We start from the raw sequence: 21,381 nt of genomic DNA on the forward strand, positions 1-21,381 counted from the left end.
GAATCCTCTAGGGGACACTGGAGCATTCTTAGGCATTAGGGGTGTGAAGTTTGCAACTGGAGGTGTGGCACAATCTAAAATTAGCATTGTCTCCACAGCCGGCTCCTCCTCCTTCACATCCATCCTCCCTCAGTTTGGAAAATTTGACTGAGAGAATAGGACATGACACTATAGCACAAGGTAAGGAACCGAACCGTACAACATATCAAACAGCATCCAAGAAACTTCTTAACCAAAAAACGAACGCAATTTGTAAGAACAAGAACCCTGAACACAGCAGGTTGAACTGTTTGAACAAAGAATCTTGAACACGGCAGGTTTACAGCACCGAGGCGGGCGTCCAGTGTCCCCTAGAGGATTCAGAGAAATGGATTTATCGGTAAGTACCAAAATCCTCTTTTCTCTTTCATCCACTAGGGGACACTGGAGCATTCTTAGACATTAGGGGACGTCCCAAAGTTATCCCCCAGGGAGGGAGTGCTGTCGGTGGCCTGCAAAACTAAACGTCCGAATCTAGAATCTTCGGACCAAAGGTATCAAATGTAAAATTTTGCGAACATGTGGGCTGAGGACCACCCCGCCGCTCTGCAAAGGTGAGTAGTGGAAGCACCTCTGGCAGCCGCCCATGAGGCACCCACAGAACGGGTGGTATGAGCACCCTTCTGAACCGGAACCTGTTTGCCACAGGACATAGAAGCTTGTCACATGGCAAGGCTAATCCATCTAGACAAAGACTGCTTTTGATGCAGGTCAACCTTTCTTTGGCCACCATAAAGAACAACCAAATGATCCGACTTTCTGAAGGACGACGTAACCTGTACGTACACCCATATAGCTCGGACAACATCCAAATACCAGTCTCCATCTGGGAGATCCTGGAAAGATGGGACCACAATTGGCTGGTTTACATGAAACCCCGAACCAACCTTAGGAAGGAAATCTGCTCTTTTACGGAGTTCTGCCCTATCCTCATGAAAACTCAAAAAGGGGCTCTTACACGATAAGGCTCCCAAATCAGAAACTCGCCTATCTGAAGCCAAGACAAGTAATAATGTGACCTTCCAAGAGAGCTATTTCAGGTCTGTTCTTGCCAACGGCTCCAATGTTGGTGACCTCAAAAATACCAACACCAAATTTCAGTCCTATGGTGCAATAGGAGGACGAAAAGGGGGTTGTATCCTCGGAACCCCCTGTAAATAGGTCTGCACCTCTGGCAAGGACGCTAACCGCTGTTGAAATAGGATGGAGAGAGCCGAAATCTGAACCTTCAGAGAGCCCAGCCTCAGTCCTACATGCAGACCGGCCTGAAGGAAGAGTAGAAGTTTGGATAAGTGGAAGTTAATCGAAGTCCACCCACGTTCTTGACACCAGTCCATGTACCTTTTCCAAATCCTGTAGTAGTGCATGGCTGTGACCGGCATCCTAGCAGCAATCATTGTAGGAATAGCTGGTCTTGGTGTACCTCTATTCCTTAAGATCCGGGTTTCAATAGCCACGCCATTAAACGCAGCCTGTTCAGGTCTGGGTGTTGGAACAGTCCCTGAGATAGCAGGACTTCACTCTGAGGTAACCGCCAAGGATCTTCCACTAGTAACCCGCGCAGGTCTGAGTACCAACTCCTGCGGGGTCAATCTGGTGTGATTAGGATCGCCCACACTCACTCTCGTTTCAACCTTTCCAGAACCCTGGGTATGAGTGGGAAAGGTGGGAAAATGTAAACCTTCTTGTAACACCAAGGAAGTGTTAATGCGTCCACTCCTTCTGCTGCTGGATCTCTTGTCCTGGACACATATCTGGGTAGCTGATGGCTTCGCCGAGACGCCATTAGGTTGACTTGAGGTAGACCCCATCTCCTCACCACCATGTCGAAAATCTGCGGATGTAGGCACCACTCTGCCGGATGCATGTCCTGGCGACTGAGATCATTTACTTCCCAGTTCTCTACACCTGGAATGAACACTGCAGAGAGGATGATGTGTCGCATTTCTGCCCACAACAAGATCTTTGTGGCTTCCTGTAACGCCAACCTGCTCTTTGTTCCTCCTTGACGGTTTATGGAAGCCGTCGATATGACATTGTCCGACTGCATCTTCAAATGTTTACCCAACACTAGGTTTTCGGCTGAGAGAAAGTGCAGTGTAACTGCACTCAGCTCGAGAATGTCTATGGGTAGACTGCTATTTCGTGACGGTCATCTGTTCTGAACTGATGTTCCTTTAGAATGGCACCCCAACTTCCGTTGTGAGGATTTCTCAATGCAACACGCCGAATCTCTGACCTGTTGTGAGATTCGTGTGTAACGACCATCAATATTTAGTAAAAGCATGGTGTGAAATTCGGAACCTGCGATATAGAAAAAATCAGTGCGAACCTGAGCAATGAGGTTCACCTGGAATAGTTGAGAATGAAGTCTGCCGTGCTGTAGAGCCTCCAAAGACGGCACCCTCTTCTGTACACCTAGGTGCCTGTATGTCACTAGTAGGACTACCCTTAATTGTACTGTGTCCAAGCTGAGACCAGGAAATGGAATCCTTTGAATTAGTATTAGATTGGATTTCTGGAAATCCCACCCACCCATGTTGAGTGAGAATCTGATGAGTCGTCTACTGCGATCAGCTGTTCCTGGAAAGTGGCCTAGATCAGCAGATCATCTAGATAAGATATGATTGTGACCTTTAACAGTCTCAGACTTGCGCCTCTTATCTGTGTCAAAAAACCTAGTGGCTGATATACCGAATGGTACGGCACCAACTAGTCATGATCTATGACCAGTTAAGTATGCTTGAAAAGGAGTCCAAGTCGGGATATGAAGGAATACGTCCCCTACGCCCAAAGACACTATGAACTTCCCCGGGTCTAGGCCTGCAGTGACTGATTGGATTGATTCCATTTTGAATCTGTAGGCCGGTATAAACTGGGTCAATACTTTAATTTGAATATCAGTGTGACCGTCTGTGGGCATGACAAAAAAAGGATTTTCCTTGAAAGTATGGAGTGTATCAATTTCCGAATTGTCGTCAGCATTGCCTTTGCTTGTGAACGGACTTACAGCTTAACCGCTGTCAATATCTATATTCAACATAGGGAGACAAACCCTGTTGATACCAAATTACCTTCTCAAGTCTCGGACCCGGTCTCTCTAGACCTTTCCCACCCCTTGCCCCCCATAAGAGAGTCCAAGGTGCGGTTGTGTAGAGACCTGATTTCTGGCTATTGGGAATAGCCTCTGATATCCGAGACTCCTCCAGCATGAGACTGAGAACCAACCTAGCTGAATAATGAACCGTTGTCATTTCTACTGTCTAATGGCATAGTTCTATGGTACCCGGAAGGCAGAAGATATGATTCTTACCTGAACTTCTTTGGACCAAAAGAAAGCTTCCCCTCTCAGGGAAATAGCTTTCCACCCTAGTAACTATAGTCTCTTTACCGAAACACGAACCTCCTAGGTCCGTTTGAGATGGGCTTGCACTTAGGAGTTGGATTCGCATGTCAATGCCAACTTACAGTACATACGACCTTTCCTCATTGGGACCTTGGCAAAATCATAGAGTGATATAGCTGAGATCAGGATGCTAACCTCCTTAGTAGCCCGATAAGATAAGTATAAGTGACTGTTGGATATGCTCCGCTAGTCAGAATTTGTATTTTGGGATTTGAAAACCTTTACTGGCTGTTCAATCGTTTTACGCCTCTAACGGTGCGCCCACCGTTACGAGAGCCCCTTACTCTTCCCCCTCTTACTTCAGGGTAGAAAAAGGTCTCTTTGTTATACTCATGCGGATGGAGGAAGTCTAAGTATGAGTTCCTCTAAGGTTTGGTATGCCTCCTAGTTCCTGTCCGCAGTCTATACTCAAAAGTAAAAACAGACAGATTACTGCCCCATGGTGGTGTGCCCACTCTCCACTGTCGCACACGCCAAGATTGTTAACCTTAGTGCTCATTCCCAATTTACCTTAGATAAACATACATACCACACCACCGGACTTTCACCTTTGAGAATAGGAGGAGAAAATATTGGGAGCTCTAAAGAGTGTTTTCCAACAGCTGGAAATCCTTTTTTTTTTTTTTTTTTTTTAGATAAAAAGAAATATGAATTTATATAAATACTCCTCTAACCATCACCCACATTAAACCGCCCACTGTTGATGCAGGTAGAGTTGAACTGGGTGACAATATTTGATGCTCTCTCCTCCGTCGGACCTGTCAGCAGCATCCGTTGGAGGCATTATGTATAAATAAATCTATAATTAGATGGACCCCAAAGGTAACTGGAGTTACTGTGCTGGTAATAAAAGTCTTCGTGTTCTTGGTTTGTGCATTTGATGTAGAAAAATGCACCCCCACAGAATACAATTCTCTATAATAGGCAACCTCTTGTTACCTTTTGCGCAAATATAATAGGTCTTAGGAGGTCTTGGTTGGTGCTTTAGACCTGCTGACTAAGACCGTCCCAGATCAGTTTGCAGTGCTTTCACCCTTTACAATAGGACGAGAAAGGCCGTGACAGATGAAGGAAGCAAAGGTAAATTGGATTTACCTGGCTGGACATTTTATGTAACTAAACAGAGAGACACAAAAAAATAAAAATTAAAAATAAAACACCAGCTGTTCAGCAACCCACCCACACCCAACTGTTGATTCAGCTACGATGTTGTGGTTGACGTTCAATTTGCTTCCTGTTATTTTCCTCAGGATTTTTTTAAAAGAAGTCCCTTGAAAATACAAACAGAAAATTATATAATTTTTTTTTTTTTTTTTTTTTTTTTAATCTTATTTTAGGAGATCCAGTACAGCAGAGACCATTATAAGCCCTAAAACAGCAGAGGTAGCCTAACCTAACCCTCTGAAGTTATTTGCTATCTTTACTGAGAGGGGGATTACCCCACCCCCTAACCAGTCTGGCGCCTGAAAACATTTCTAAAAATGGCCGCAAATGAAAATTTTCAGTCACTGCTATACAGTGACTGTATAGTGTCCGCATTACCTGACCTATGCAGGAGACTGGGAGCCGCTGAAAACTGAATCTTATATTGTCTCAGCGTTAGGGGACACCGCAGGGCATAGACATAGCCAACTACTTAAAACTACTTCCGGGATCTAATTAGGTTTTTGCCCTCACGCGGCTGAAGGATCTCCTCAGCCGCGCGGAATCCTGCAGCGTCTATGGCGCACGCGCTACGGGACCGCTTCTCACTAAGTCCCGTAGCGGCGCTATTCCTAGTCTCCCCTACGCGGCTCTCTCCTTTGGTGTTGCACACTACGGGACCTCTCACCAAGTCCCGTAACGGCGCTCTGTCTCCCCTGGTGACTCGCGCTACGGGACCGCTTTCACTGAGTCCCGTAGCGGCGCTTCTGTCTCCCCTGGTGACTCATGCTACGGGACCGCTCTCACTCAGTCCCGTAGCGGTGCATCTCCTGAATACCTCGCTGAAGGGATCCTGGCCCGTCTAACACTGCGACCGCTGCCCGGCGTGTGGGGAGCTAATTAGTTAGGAAAATAAATAAATATGCTACCTAATCTCCTGCGGGACCATTTTAAAACCAATCCGTACTCACAGTTGGCGCCTGTATAGAGATGCAGACCCCTTAAGCCGGTGTCATTGTCTCCACTCATGAACTTTGTCCCCATTTTTTTAGGGGGACGCAGCCTTTTCGTTTTTCTGATAAAACCTGCACCCCCTTTCATTTAGGTGGGATCAGGCATTTATCATCTTTTCTTCTAAAACCTGCACCCTCCCTTTAGTGAGGAGGGATTGGGTCACTATAAAAGAGAAGAGAAAATAAATAAATAAATAAATCTTCATGGAGCAGGAGCTCCCTTCTGTGCTTGTACCTCGTAGGCACAATTTTCCAAACTGAGGGAGGAGGGATGTGAAGGGGGAGGAGCCGGCTGTGCAGACAATGCTAATTTTAGATTGTGCCACACCTCAGGTTGCAAACTTCACACCCCTAATGTCTAAGAATGCTCCAGTGTCCCCTAGTGGATGAAAGAGAAATCCAGAAAACCTGCACCAACAGGTTCTCAGGAACAGAAACCAGGTTCTGCTTCCTCAAAGTCTTCAGCATGACGGTGGACCTCCCAGCCTGGAGAGGAGGCAGGTGGGAGCGAGCCTAAAGGATTTCAGTCAAGTCTGGGCGTCATCATGCCTAGATCCCTGGGTAAAAGATATTGTTACCCAGGGGTACAGACTGGAGTTTCAAGTGCTGCCACCTCACAGATTCTACAAATCAGGCTTACCAGCTCCACGGACAGAGTGCTATCCTACAGGAAGCTATTCAAAAATTGGTTCAAACAAATGTCATTGTTCCAGTTACACCCCACCAAAAACACAAGGGTTATTACTCAAACCTGTTTGTGGTACCTAAATCGAATGGTTCGGTAAGGCCGATATTAAACCTAAAGTCATTGAACCCCTACTTGAGGGAATTCAAATTCAAGATGGAGTCTCTGAGAGCAGTGATCTCAGGTCTGGAGGAGGGGGAATTCCTAGTATCCCTAGATATCAAGGATGCGTACCTTCACATTCCGATCTGGCTGCCTCACCAGCAGGGTCGGATTAAGGTCTGTGGGGGCCCTGGACAACAATCTTGTGGGGGCTCCTATCAATAAGTGATATAATAACGATGTTATAAAAATAAAGTATATACACACACTATATAGTATACAAACGCAGCACTGTGTCTGGCTGCTGTGTGCTGTGTGTGAAATCCTGAGAGAGTCTCTGACGTCTGCAGCAACAGCTCGGCGGGATTTCATGGAAAACGCAGCAAGCCCTTGTGGGCTCCATCTGTGGACCTTTTAAAATGTGTCAGTGAGTAATTAATACACATGTGCACCTGCTGGGTTACCTGCAAAACATGCACTGTGTGGGGTCCTGAGGACAGAGTTTGAGAACCCCTGGTCTAAGCCATCAGTCTACAAACTCGGTCCTTATTACAAGTGAAATAATGGGATTTTAATACCTACCGGTAAATCCTTTTCTCCTAGTCCGTAGAGGATGCTGGGGACTCCAAAAGGACCATGGGGTCTATACCAAAGCTCCAGAGCGGGCGGGAGAGTGCGGACGACTCTGCAGCACCGATTGAGTAAACATGAGGTCCTCATCAGCCAGGGTATCAAACTTGTAGAACTTAGCAAAAGTGTTTGAACCGACCACGTAGCTGCTCGGCAAAGTTGAAGTGCCGAGACCCCTCGGGCAGCCGCCCAAGATGAACCCACCTTCCTGGTAGAATGGGCCTTTACGGACTTCGGCAACGGAGCCCAGCCGAAGAATGAGCTTGCTGAATCGTATTACAAATCCAGCGTGCAATAGTTTGCTTAGAAGCAGGATTTCCAATCTTGTTGGAAGCATACAGGACAAACAGAGCCTCTGTCTTCCTAGTAAGAGCCGTTCTGGCGACAAATTTTCAAAGCTCTTACAACGTCAAGAGATTTTGGGACTGCCACAACATCCGTAGCCACAGGTACCACAATAGGTTGGTTTATGTGAAACGAAGAAACCACCTTCGGCAGAAATTGTTGACGAGCCCTCAATTCCGCTCTATCTGAATGAAAGATCAAGTATGGGCTCTTGTGAGACAAAGCCGCCAACTCGGACACTCGTCTGGCAGACGCCAGAGCCAAAAGCATGACCACTTTCCAAGTGAGAAACTTTAACTCAACCTTACGGAAAGGTTCAAACCAGTGAGACAGAAGAAACTGCAACACCACTTCAAAGATCCCACGGCGCCACAAATGGAGGATGGATATGCAGAACTCCCTTCACGAAAGTCTGAACCTCAGGAAGGACGGCCAATTCTTTTTGAAAGAAAATAGATAAAGCCAAAATCTGCACTTTGATGAAACCCAATGTCAGGCCTGCATCCACGCCTGCCTGCAAAAAATGGAGGAAACGACCCAAGTGAAACTCCTTCGCAGGAGCTGCTTTGGTTTCACACTACTACACATACTTTCTCCAAATACGGTGATAATGTTTCACCGTAACCTCGTTCCTAGCTTTAAGAAGAGTGGGGATGACCTCCCCGGGAATACTTTTCCGAGCCAGGATTTGGCGCTCAACTTCCACGCCGTCAAACGCAGCCGCGGTAAGTCCGGAAACACACAGGGCCCCTGCAGTAACAGGTCCTCTCTTAGAGGAAGCGGCCAAGGATCTTCTACAAGCAATTCCTGAAGATCTGGATACCAGGCCCTCTGTGGCCAATCTGGAACAACAAGTATTGCCTGAACCCTTGTTCGTCTTACGATCCTCAGCACCTTTGGAATGAGAGGAAGCGGAGGAAACACATACACCGACTGAAACACCCACGGAGTTACCAGGGCGTCCACTGCACTGGCTTGGGGGTCCCTTGACCTGGAACAATACCTCGGAAGCTTCTTGTTGGAGGTGAGACGCCATCATGTCTATCAGAGGAATTCCCCAATGCCTTGTCACTTCTGCAAATACCTCTTGATGAAGAGCCCACTCTCCCGGATGGAGATAGTGTCTGCTAAGGAAGTCTGCTTCCCAGTTGTCCACGCCCGGGAAGAAGACTGCTGACAGAGCGCTCACGCACTGTTCCGCCCAGCGAAGGATTCTTGTGGCCTCCGCCATTGCTACCCTGCTCCTTGTTCCACCTTGGCGGTTTACGTACGCTTCCGCTGTTATGTTGTCCAACTGGATCAGGACAGGGAGACCCTGAAGAAGGTTCTTCGCTTGCAGCAGGCTGTTGTAAATGGCTCTTAACTCGAGAACAATTATGTGGAGACAAGATTCCTGGCTTGACCATTTTCCCTGGAAATTTCTTCCTTGCGTGACTGCGCCCCAGCCTCGGAGACTTGCATCTGTTGTCAGCAGGACCCAGTCCTGGATTCCGAATCGGCGTCCCTCTAGAAGGTGAGAACCTTGCAGCCACCACAGGAGAGAAATCCTGGCCCTGGAAGATAGACTTGAGACCCAGACCATTTGTTCAGCAGATCCCACTGAAATACCCGGGCATGAAACCTGCCAAACGGAATGGCTTCGTAAGCCGCAACCATCTTCCCTAGCACCCGAGTGCATTGATGAATCGACACACTTGTCGGCCTCAGAAGCTCCCTGACCATGGTCTGGATTTCCAGAGCTTTGTCCTCCGGAAGAAACACTTTCTGTAGCTCCGTGTCTAGGATCATGCCCAAGAAGGGCAGCCGAGTGGCCGGGATCAACTGAGACTTTAGCAAATTTAGAATCCAACCGTGATGTCGCCGAACCGACAGGGAGAGATCCACATTTCTTAACAACTGTTCCTTGGACCTCGCCTTTATCAGGAGATCGTCCGAGTACGGGATAATTGTGACCCCTTGCTTGCGAAAGAGAACCATCATTTCCGCCATTACCTTGGTGAAAACCCTCGGGGCCGTGGAAAGCCCAAACGGCAACGCCTGAAATTGGTAATGACAATCCTGTACAGCAAACAGCAAGAAGGCTTGATGAGGAGAGTATAATCCGGACGTGCAAATAAGCATCCTTTATGTCGACTGACACCATAAAATCCCCCCCTTCGAGGCTGGAGATCACAGCTCGAAGAGACTCCATCTTGAACTTGAAAATTTTTAAGTATGGATTGAGGGATTTCAGGTTCAGAATCGGTCTGACCGAGCCGTCCGGCTTCGGCCCGACAAAGAGGTTCGAATAGAACCCTTCCCCCCGTTGGGACGGGGGAACCGGCACAACGACCCTCTGTTAACACAATTTTTGTATCACAGCCTTTACCACTTCTCTTTCGGGAAGAGAAACCGGCAAGGCCAACACGAAAAAACGGCGGGGGGGTACTCTTGAAACTCCAGTTTGTACCCTTGGGACACTATGTCTAAGACCCAAGGATCCAGGGTCGGCCTCAGCGTCATGCGGTGGATTTGGTAGAGGCGGGGGGAGGACTTTTGGCCCTGGGTGCCTGACACTGCAGGCGACTTCTTTCCCCTTCCTCTACCCTTGGAAGCGAGGAAGGACGAGCCCTTTCCTCTTTTGTATTTATTAGGTCGAAAGGACTGCATCTGCTAATGGGGTGCCTTTTTCTGTTGTGTGGGAACATAAGGAAGAAAAGATGACTTACCCGCAGTAGCGGTAGACACCAGGTCAGCAAGGCCGTCACCAAACAAGACACTACCTTTAAAAGGGAGAGCTTCCATATTCTTCTTGGAGTCGGCATCAGTATTCCACTGATGAATCCACAACGCCCTCCTGGCTGAGACCGCCATGGCATTGGCTCTTGATCCCAAGAGGCCAACTTCCCTCGCCGCATCCTTTAGGTAATCTGCAGCGTCCTTGATATAACCAAGAGTCAAAAGAATGTTATTCTTATCAAGGATATCCATATCAGAAGCCAAATTATCAGCCCACTTAGCAATACTCACCCATACCGACGCCACAGCATGTCTGAGCAAAGCACCAGTATTAACGAAAATGGACTTCAATGTCGTCTCCAGCTTGCGATCCGCTGGGTCCTTGAGAGCAGCCGTGTCAGGAGACGGAAGCGCCACCTTCTTGGACAATTGGGATAGAGCCTTGTCCAGACGACTCCCATTTTTCCCTGTCGTCAGAGGGGAAAGGATATGCCATCAAAATTCTCTTGGGAAATCTGCCACCTTTTGTCAAGCAACTCCCAAGCCTTTTCACAAAGCGCATTCATTTCATGTGTGGGGGGAAATTTTACCTCAGGCCTTTTCCCTTTAAAGAAAGCAAACCCTTGTGTCCGGAACAGCAGGTTCGTCAGAGATATGTAAAACATCTTTTATAGCCACAATCATATACTGAATACTTTTAACTACCCTTGGGTGTAAAGTAGCCTCACTGAAATCGACATCAGAATCAGAGTCCGTGTCGGTATCCGTATCAACCATCTGGTTAAATGACCGTTTTTGTGACCCTGTAGGAGTCTGTACATGAGCTAAAGCATCCTCCATAGATTTCCTCCATGCTTGTGTCTGAGAATCAGATTTATCCAGCCTCTTAGACAATAAAGCCACGTTTGCATTTAGTGTACTCAACATAGTCCCCCAATCAGCAGTTGGCTGTGCCGACAGAGCCATTCCCAAATCCTTTTCTGCGCCCCCCGTAACTTCCTCCGGGAAGGAACACTTAGCCTCAGACATGCCGACCCGTAGTACCAACACACCCACACTCAGACTGGCCAAACAAGGGGACAGACCCACAGGGAAGCCTAGAGGGAGAAACACAGAGGGAGTATGCCAGCTCACACCCCAGCGCCCATATACCAGAAAGCTACAATATATGTTAGTAGCGCTGCCTGATAAGAAAAAAGCACCAAATTGTCTGTGCCCCCCCCCCCCCCCCCCCCCGTTTTGCTCCCCTTTACTTGTGAGGAGCTAGGAGGTCTGGGCCAGCGTCTCTGCAGTGGCTGTGGAGAGAAGAAACTGGCGCTGGTGAGCTGTGCGGCTAAGCCCCACCCCTTCCCGGCGCACTGTAGTCCCGCTAAAATTCAATTTTTTCTTATACTGGCGGGGGTATTATATACGGTGCCCGGGCACCGAATATGCTTTTAGCCAGTGCATATGACCCCAGTAACTGCTGCCCAGGGCGCTCCCCCCCCCCCAGCGCCATGCACCCTGTGAGTGCCGTTGGTGAAGTGTGTGGGAGCATGGAGCGCAGCGCTACCGCTGCGCTGTACCTCCGTTACTGAAGTCTTCTGCTGTCTGATGTCTTCTGTTCTTCACATACTCACCCGGCTTCTTTCTTCTGGCTTCTGTGAGGGGGGTGACGGCGCGGCTCCGGGAACAAGCAGCTAGGCGAACCAAGTGATCGAACCCTCTGGAGCTAATGGTGTCAAGTAGCCTAAGAAGCAGAGCCCTTAACTAAGAAGAAGTAGGTCTGACTTCTCTCCCCTCAGTCCCTCGATGCAGGGAGCCTGTAGCCAGCAGGTCTCCCTGAAAATAAAAAACCTAACAAAAGTCTTTTTCCAGAGAAACTCAGTAGAGCTCCCCTAGTGTGTGTCCAGTCACTCCTGGGCACAAGTCTAACTGAGGTCTGGGGAGAGGGGCATAGAGGGAGGAGCCAGTTCACAACCAGTCAAAGTCTTTTTAGTGTGCCCAAGCTCCTGCGGATCCCGTCTATACCCCATGGTCCTTTTGGAGTCCCCAGCATCCTCTAGGACGTAAGAGAAAATTAGCTCCACCTGCGGACCTTTTGTGGGGTCCTGAGGACCGAATTTGAGAACCTGTGGTCTAAACCACAGGTTCTCAAACTCTGTCCTCAGGACCCCACACGGTGCATGTTTTCCAGGTCTCCTCACAGAATCACAAGTGAAATAATTAGTTCCACCTGTGGACCTTTTAAAATGTGTCAGTGAATAATTAATACACCTGTGCACCTGCTGGGTTATCTGCAAAACATGCACTGTGTGGGGTCCTGAGTACCGAGTTTGAGAACCTATGGTCTAAACATTACCATCGGATTTGGAGTGAATCCAAGAAGTTTCCTACGGTGGAGTTGCAACTAGGACGGTTTCTCCTCTTTCTGCAAGCAGGTGTGGATGTGGGCCTACGCTTGGCCTCCATAAAAGTCCAGATTTCGGCCATGTCAATTTTCTCCCAGAAACAATTGACGGCTCTCCCTGAGGTTCAGACATTCTTGAAAGGGGTTCTGCACATCCAAACACCCTTTGTGCCTCCTACGGCACCTTGGGATCTTAATGTGGTGTGCAGTTCCTGCAATCGGATTGGTTCGAGCCTGTACAGGAGGTGGACGTCAAGTTTATTACTTGGAAGGCGGTCACACTGTTGGCATTGGCATCTGCTAGACGTGTATCTGAATTGGGGGCATTGTCATGCAAGAGCCCCTACTTGATTTTCGATGAAGATAGAGCTCAGCTCAGAACAAGTCAGCAATTTCTTCCAAAGGTTGTGTCGGCTTTTCATATCAACCAACCCATTGTGGTGCCAGTGGCTACTGACTCATCAATTGCCTCAAAGTCCTTGGATGTTGCAAGGGCTTTGAAAATATATGTGAAGAGAACTTCTCGTCACAGGAAGTCGGACGCTCTGTTTGTCCTTTATGATCCCAACAAAGTTGATCCAGCAGACGATTTCTCGCTGGATCAGGTTTACTATCCAGCATGCTTATTCTACGGCAGGCTTGCAGTGTCAAAAATCCGTTCAGGACCACTCTACTCGTAAAGTGGGTTCTTCCTGGGTGGCTGCCTGGGGTGTCTCGGCTTTACAGCTTTGCCGAGAAGCTACTTGGTTAGGGTCGAACAAGTTCGATACTTTGGCTTCTGAGGACCTAAAGTTTGGTCAATCTGTTCTGCAGGAACCTCAGCACTCTCCCTCCCATACTGAGAGCATTGGTACATCCCCCTGGTACTAAATGGACCCCAGCATCCTCTAGGACAGGGGTGGGGAACCTCCGGCCCGCGGGCCGTTTGGTCCGGCCCACCAGGTTGTGTCAGTGAGACACGCTGCCGCTCAGTCGGGCGGCAGCGTGTCTCAGCTGTCAGAGCAGGGAGACGGAGGAGCCGCGGCTGCCGGTCCGCGAGCTCTGATTGGCTCTCGAACCGGCGGCTGATTTGAAGTACTACACGCCGCCGCTTTCACCCGACAGCCTCGCTCTCCTCCGTCGCGTCCACGGTAAGCAGCACGGAGGGGAGAGGGGAGGGCATTTGTATACCTGGCACTGTGGGGGCTGTATACCTGGCACTGTGGGGGCTGTATACCTGGCACTGTGGGGGGTATTTGTATACCTGGCACTGTGGGGGGCATTTGTATACCTGGCACTGTGGGGGAATCTGTATACCTGGCACTGTGGGGGGCATTTGTATACCTGGCACTGTGGGGGAATCTGTATACCTGGCACTGTGGGGGCTGTATACCTGGCACTGTGGGGGGTATTTGTATACCTGGCACTGTGGGGGGCATTTGTATACCTGGCACTGTGGGGGGCATTTGTATACCTGGCACTGTGGGGGGCATTTGTATACCTGGCACTGTGAGGGGCATTTGTATACCTGGCACTGTGGGGGGTATTTGTATACCTGGCACTGTGAGGGGCATTTGTATACCTGGCACTGTGGGGGCATCTGTATACCTGGCACTGTGGGGGCATCTGTATAGGCATTTGTATACCTGGCACTGTGGGGGCATCTGTATACCTGGCACTGTGAGGGGCATCTGTATACCTGGCACTGTGAGGGGCATCTGTATACCTGGCACTGTGGGGGCAATTGTGGATCTGGCACCGCACTATTGGGGGCATATGTGTATCACGTCCCATTTTAACTGGCCACACCCATTTTTTTTGCGCGTGCGCGCCTCCGGCGCGCACACACAGTAACTCTAAGGGGCAGACCTACTGGGGGGCAGGGTCATTTTTTAAGTTGAAAATTTTTGTATGGCCCCCGAAGGATTTTATAAATATCCAAATGGCCCTCGGTAGAAAAAAGGTTCCCCACCCCTGCTCTAGGACGTAAGAGAAACTAGGATTTTAATTACCTACAGGTAAATCCTTTTCTCGTTGTCCGTAGAAGATGCTGGGCGCCCACCCAGTGCTTAGTTTTCCTGCATTGTTACTTGGTTAAGTATTGTTGGTTCAGTCGTTGCTGAATCCTTTCAGTTTGGTTAGTTTGGCTTTCCTTTTGTTAGTGGTGAGATTCACACCAGATCACACATATCTGTGTATTTCCTTCTCTCGAAGTATGTCCGTCTCCTCGGGCACAGTTTCTAGACTGAGTCTGGTAGGAGGGGCATACAGGGAGGAGCCAGCCCACACTATTAAACCCTTAAAGTGCCCATGGCTCCTAGTGGACCTGTCTATACCCGATGGTACTAAATGGACACCAGCATCCTCTATGGACTACGAGAAAAGGATTTACTGGTAGGTAATTAAAATCCTATTATTTGAGTTAAAAAGCATATGTTCTTATCAATAATGAAATAACGTAAAATCTCATGAATGACAAATCTAACACTGTAACCGAGCCAGTGCAGTATACGTACGGTTTGGAAATGATTGCGCAGGTGTTCCAACCGAGTGAATCTCTTTCCACATGCTTCACAGGGATATGGCCGCTCTCCAGTGTGGCAGCGCAGGTGCCGCTTAAGATCTGCTTTGCGCTTGACAGTGTGTGTGCAAAAGGGGCATTTAAATCGCACGGGACTCAGGTCATCTAGGGAACAAGGCGTTTCTTATTAAAGTATGCATATAAAGATCAGGCACAATGCTTGCTTAAGAAAAACAAATTTTATACATGTTGCCTTGGCCATGAAGCACCGCCAGTGAACTACTGAAGACCGGAATCAGGAAATTTCTTGTTCGTCACACATTCATCAGAATGTCGACATAAGGGTTAGGTCGTGGGGGGAGGTTAGAATTAGGCACTAAAGGGAGGGTTAAGATTAGTGATTGGGATAGCTGTAAAATATTGGAACGTCATAGAGAACTGGAAGTGACAGTTACACGACTGCCGGGACACGGAAGACGCCACTGGAGCAAACAAGGAACTGCTGGGCCAACAGGACGAAATGTCAACATTCTAACATGCCAATATTTCACCTCTGTCTACATGATCAATTGCAACTTGGTCAGCGGCGACTTTCTCAAATCAACATGATGAATGTTGACATTACAAGTGTCATTTCATACCCAACCCATGTAGAAAGGATGCCTTTATTTTATACCTATCAATACACTTTTAGATCCCTGTAACACTAGAAAGCTGTATAGACACAAAGCTATATGTACAGTGCATGCGGAAAGTATTCACAGCGCTTCTTCTTTTACACATTTTGTTATGTTATAGCCTTATTCCAAAATGGAAAAATTATTTTTTCCCCTCAAAATTCTACACACAATACCCCATAACGGCGACGTGAAAAAAAGTTTGAGATTTTTGCAAATTTATTAAATATAAAAAAAACTAAGAAATCACATGTACATAAGTATTCACAGCCTTTGCCATTAAGTTAAAAATTGAACTCAGGTGCATCCTGTTTCCACTGATCATCCTTTAGATGTTCCTACAGCTTAATTGGAATCCACCTGTGGTAAATTCAGTTGACTGGACATGATTTGGAAAGGTACACACCTGTCTATATAAGGTCCCACACTTGACAGTGCATGTCTGAGCACAAACCAAGCATGAAGTCAAAGGATTGGCTGTAGTCATCCGAGACAGGATTGTCTCAAGGTACAAATCTGGGAAAGGGTACAGAAAAATATCTGCGGCTTTGAAGGTCCCAATGAGCACCGTGGCCTCCATCATCCATAAATGGAAGAAGTTCAGAACCATCAGGACTCTTCCTAGAGCTGGCCGGCCGTCTAAACTGATCGATCGGGGGAGAAGGGCCCTAATCAGGGAGGTGACCAAGAACCTGATGGTCACTCTGGCAGAGCTTCAGCATTCTTCTGTGGAGAGAGAAGAGAACTTTCCAGAAGAACAACCATCTCTGCAGCAATCCACCAATCAGGCCTGTATGGTAGAGAGGCCAGACGGAAGCCACTTCTTCGTAAAAAGCACATGGCAGCCTGCCTGGAGTTTACCAAAATGCACATGAAGGACTCTCAGACCATGAGAAACAAAAAAGTCTCCGGTCTGATGAGACACAGATTAAACTCTTTGGCGTGAATGCCAGGCGTTAAGTTTGGAGGAAACCAGGCACTGCTCATCACCAGGCTAATACCACCCCTACAGTGAAGCATGGTGGTGGCAGCATAATGCTGTGGGGATGTTTTTCAGCTGCAGGAACTGGGATACTAGTCAGGATAGAGGGAAAGATGAATTCAGCAATGTACAGAGACATCCTGGATGAAAACCTGCTCCAGAGCGCTCTTGACCTCAGACTGGGGCGAGGGGTTCATCTTTCAGCAGGACAACGACACTAAGCACACAGCCAAGATATCTAAGGAGTGGCTTCAGGACAACTCTGTGAATGTCCTTGAGTGGCCCAGCCAGAGCCCAGACTTGAATCCAATTGAACATCTCTGGAGAGATCTGAAAATGGCTTTGCACCGACGCTTCCCATCCAACCTGATAGATCTTGAGAGGTGCTGCAACGAGGAATGGGCAAAACTGCCCAAAGATAGGTGTGCCAAGCTTGTGGCATCATGTTCAAAAAGACTTGAGGCTGCAATTGCTGCCAAAGGTACATCAACAAAGTATTGAGCAAAAGCTGTGAATACTTATGTACATGTGATTTCTTAGTTTTTTTTTATTTTAATAAATTTGCAAAAATCTAAAAAAAAAAAAAAAAAAAAAATGTTCACGTTGCCATTATGGGGTATTGTGTGTAGAATTTGGAGGGAAAAACATGATTTTATTCCATTTTGAAATAAGACTGTAACATAACAAAATGTGGAAAAAGTGAAGCGCTGTGAATACTTTCCAGATGCATGAAATCGTTATATTTTCCAAATAAAAATCCAGCCTTCCCCAGCAACATAATTTACAGGCTACATCTGTAACAAGATGTACCAAATATTTTCTATTGCCAATGTCTATTGTTGAAGTTTAAGTTCTCTTGCCAACCTAATAGGCCCTACACACTGAAAGATGCAACAGAACGATATGAATGTTCTCGTTCATTAATGAACAAGAACTCGTTCATATCATTCAGTGTGTAGGCACCAACGATGCGCGGCCCCGCCCTCGTTCATCGTTTGTGCCGGGTCACTTATACATGCATGCCAATATGGACAATCCTCTCCATCATAGCATGCACTGCTATAGAGCCGGGTGACGGTGGGAGTTCAGAAACTTCATACCTCCCCCCCCCCCCCCCTCCCCCGGTAGCCCTTCGGGCACCTCGGCGGCACATCACCGGGTGTGTAGGGCCCATTACTTTTACTTTGTTTTGGTGTATTTATGTGGCAGTTATCCCTTAACTAGGTTATTTAATATGAAGCAGGCACAATCAGCAATTCTCCACTGGTGGTACACAGACATCTGTAGTTACCTGCCCAGAACAACTAGGTATATTTAGGAATATTCATTCTATATATAAGTAAAGGTGATCTGCAACATGTTTTATTAGATTTGGGTTTGTAGCCAATGACATTCATCAGTTCTTAAGTTTACCAAAAAATCAATGCAGTAAAAGTCACCAAGTTCGTATCCCAATTGGAACGGACATAGCCAGCTGTGGGCAACAAATACTTCTAATTTAAGGGGAGCTATGAGTGAACGTTCTTGTTCAACTATTCTTCACTCCCAAGTACCTCTACATATCTCCCAGGGAAAAGATTATGGCCCTCATTCCGAGTCGTTCGCTCGGTAATTTTCTTCGCATCGCAGCGTTTTTCTGCTTAGTACGCATGCGCAATGTTCGCACTGCGACTGCGCCAAGTAATTTTGCTATGAAGATAGTATTTTTACTCACGGCTTTTTCTTCGCTCCGGCGATCATAGTGTGATTGACAGGAAATGGGTGTTACTGGGCGGAAACACGGCGTTTTATGGGCGTGTGGATAAAAATGCAACCGTTTCCGGAAAAAACGCGGGAGTGGCTGGAGAAACGGAGGAGTGTCTGGGCGAACGCTGGGTGTGTTTGTGACGTCAAACCAGGAACGACAAGCACTGAACTGATCGCACAGGCAGAGTAAGTCTGAAGCTACTCTGAAACTGCTAAGTAGTTTGTAATCGCAATATTGCGAATACATCGTTCGCAATTTTAAGAAGCTAAGATTCACTCCCAGTAGGCGGCGGCTTAGCGTGTGTAACTCTGCTAAAATCGCCTTGCGAGCGAACAACTCGGAATGAGGGCCAATGTTTTAAAGTTGTGTTCTCTGCGGAATATTATAATTGTTTTGTAAATGCACTGAATTCTAAAATGATTAGGTTCACACATTTGCTTATATTATTGGTGCTATTTCCATTAGTTTATAAATAGATTTACTCACCTTCACTCCAACTGGACATAACACCTAAGATGGTTGGCATTGCTTTGTACAGCTCCTCCGCCTTGGAAACACGTGGAGTAACGTCCTGATCTCCAGAGTCTGCATGCTGTGGAGACTCTGGCCAGCTTTGAGTGGTATCCCCTTCATCCTCGTCTTCAGCCTTTGTACACATCAAGTCTTCATGTGGATGCGGTTCTTCCTGTAGTGCACTCTCTTCATCATGGACCATACATTCAGCAGAACCACCTACAAGGTCTCCTAGTGGTACATGTGTGATACATGCAGGAGTTAAAGGTTCAGGCATTAAACGCCTCCGGTGCTTGCGGACATGCTCTGGTTTACGCGGATGTTTAGAAAAGGGGCGCTGTAAACGTGAAGTTATAGGAGGGGGATAATTGTATCCAGCAATGAAGCCACCATGTTCTGTTTCACGGCTGTGCGTTGGGCTATTTTCTGTCCTCCAACCTGCTGCGTAAAGTCCAGTGCCATTACTTCCGTTGTCTTTGTCAGACAAGCTAAAGAACCCATCTCTGTCTTTTTCATTAATGTCCAATGATGATTTGATAAACATCTTGCATACACTGATCACATCAGTCATCTGCAGATAACTAGCTGCTGACATAACTTCAATAACATTCTGCCCAGATAGGGGTAACTTCCCAGAGTACACAAAATCTAGGATGGCAGTGAAGGTGTCAGCAGAAAACACATCGAATGTTGCTGTGGTGGGCTGGCTCATATCCTTGCAACTCTGGGACAGTAGCATTTTGAAGTACCCACTGCTAGCAAATAAGATATTTCGGTGAGCCTTGAACATCTGCCCTTCCACCATGATGTGACAGTCACAAAATAGGTCTTTCTTTCTCTGTTCATCCAATTGCTGAAGAAGACGAATATGATGAGAGGAGAAATCCATCCTTTAAAGGACACCGTGTGGCAGAAGTAAAAGGTCCGTGAGCTAGAATTAAATTATGTTGGAACATTATATACAAACTCAACAGTTCAAATAATAAGATTTTACTTACCGGTAAATCTATTTCTCGTAGTCCGTAGTGGATGCTGGGGACTCTGTAAGGACCATGGGGAATAGACGGGCTCCGCAGGAGACAGGGCACTTTAAGAAAGAATTAGGAATACTGGTGTGCTCTGGCTCCTCCCTCTATGCCCCTCCTCCAGACCTCAGTTAGAGAAACTGTGCCCGGAAGAGCTGACCGTACAAGGAAAGGATTTTGGAATCCAGGGTAAGACTCATACCAGCCACACCAATCATACCGTATAACTTGTGATAACTCTACCCAGTTAACAGTATGATCAACAGAGCATCAGAACAACCCTGATGCAACTATAACATAACCCTTATTTAAGCAATAACTATATACAAGCATTGCAGAAGAAGTCCGCACTTGGGACGGGCGCCCAGCATCCACTACGGACTACGAGAAATAGATTTACCGGTAAGTAAAATCTTATTTTCTCTAACGTCCTAGTGGATGCTGGGGACTCCGTAAGGACCATGGGGATTATACCAAAGCTCCCAAACGGGCGGGAGAGTGCGGATGACTCTGCAGCACTGAATGAGCAAACACAAGGTCCTCCTCAGCCAGGATATCAAACTTGTAGAACTTTGCAAAGGTGTTTGAACCTGACCAAGTAGCCGCTCGGCAAAGCTGTAATGCCGAGACCCCTCGGGCAGCCGCCCAAGAAGAGGCCACCTTCCTTGTGGAATGGGCCTTAACTGATTTAGGCAGCGGCAACCCAGCCGCAGAATGAGCCTGCTGAATCGTGTTACAGATCCAGCGAGCAATAGTTTGCTTTGAAGCAGACGCCCCAAGCTTGTTGGAAGCATACAGGATAAACAAAGATTCTGTTTTCCTGACCTTAGCCGTTCTGGCTACATAAACCTTCAAAGCCCTGACCACATCCAGTGACTCGGAATACTCCAAGTCAGTAGTAGCCACAGGCACCACAATAGGTTGGTTTATATGAAAGGATGAAACCACTTTCGGCAGAAATTGTTGGCGGGTCCGCAATTCTGCTCTATCCGCATGGAAAACAAGATAAGGGCTTTTATGTGACAAAGCCGCCAATTCTGACACACGCCTAGCCGAAGCCAAGGCTAATAGCATGACCACCTTCCACGTGAGAGATTTCAATTCCACCGTTTTGAGTGGTTCAAACCAGTGTGATTTCAGGAAACTCAACACCACGTTAAGATCCCAAGGTGCCACTGGAGGCACAAAAGGGGGCTGAATATGCAGCACTCCCTTTACAAACGTCTGAACTTTTTGAAAGAAAATGGATAAGGCCGAAATCTGAACCTTAATGGAACCCAATTTAAGGCCCAAAGTCACTCCTGACTGTAGGAAGTGAAGGAAACGGCCCAGCTGGAATTCCTCCGTAGGGGCATTCCTGGCCTCACACCAAGCCACATATTTTCGCCATATACGGTGATAATGTTGCGCCGTCACATCCTTCCTAGCCTTTATCAGCGTAGGTATAACTTCATCCGGAATGCCTTT

At 47.4% G+C, this 21,381-nt stretch overlaps 1 protein-coding gene across 5 annotated transcripts in view; it reads right to left on the reverse strand.

Moving 5' to 3' along the window:
- Positions 1 to 21,381, reverse strand: part of ZBTB8A (zinc finger and BTB domain containing 8A) — a 63,233-nt gene that overhangs the window by 7,970 nt on the left and 33,882 nt on the right. For 4 of the 5 annotated variants that reach the window (XM_063954272.1, XM_063954273.1, XM_063954274.1 and 1 more), the window contains exons 2-3: positions 18,863 to 19,820; positions 14,966 to 15,135 (exon numbers count right to left, since the gene is read on the reverse strand). In XM_063954272.1, the coding sequence (XP_063810342.1) occupies positions 14,966 to 15,135; positions 18,863 to 19,778 (1,086 nt within the window). In that variant the 5' untranslated portion in view covers positions 19,779 to 19,820. Of the gene's footprint in view, positions 1 to 4,648; positions 4,716 to 6,520; positions 6,604 to 14,965; positions 15,136 to 18,862; positions 19,821 to 21,381 lie in introns of those variants that run through there. The other variant, XM_063954278.1, reaches the window with a different exon arrangement.

Source organism: Pseudophryne corroboree, chromosome 2 (genome assembly GCF_028390025.1).
Source record: "Pseudophryne corroboree isolate aPseCor3 chromosome 2, aPseCor3.hap2, whole genome shotgun sequence".
NCBI lineage: Eukaryota > Metazoa > Chordata > Amphibia > Anura > Myobatrachidae > Pseudophryne > Pseudophryne corroboree.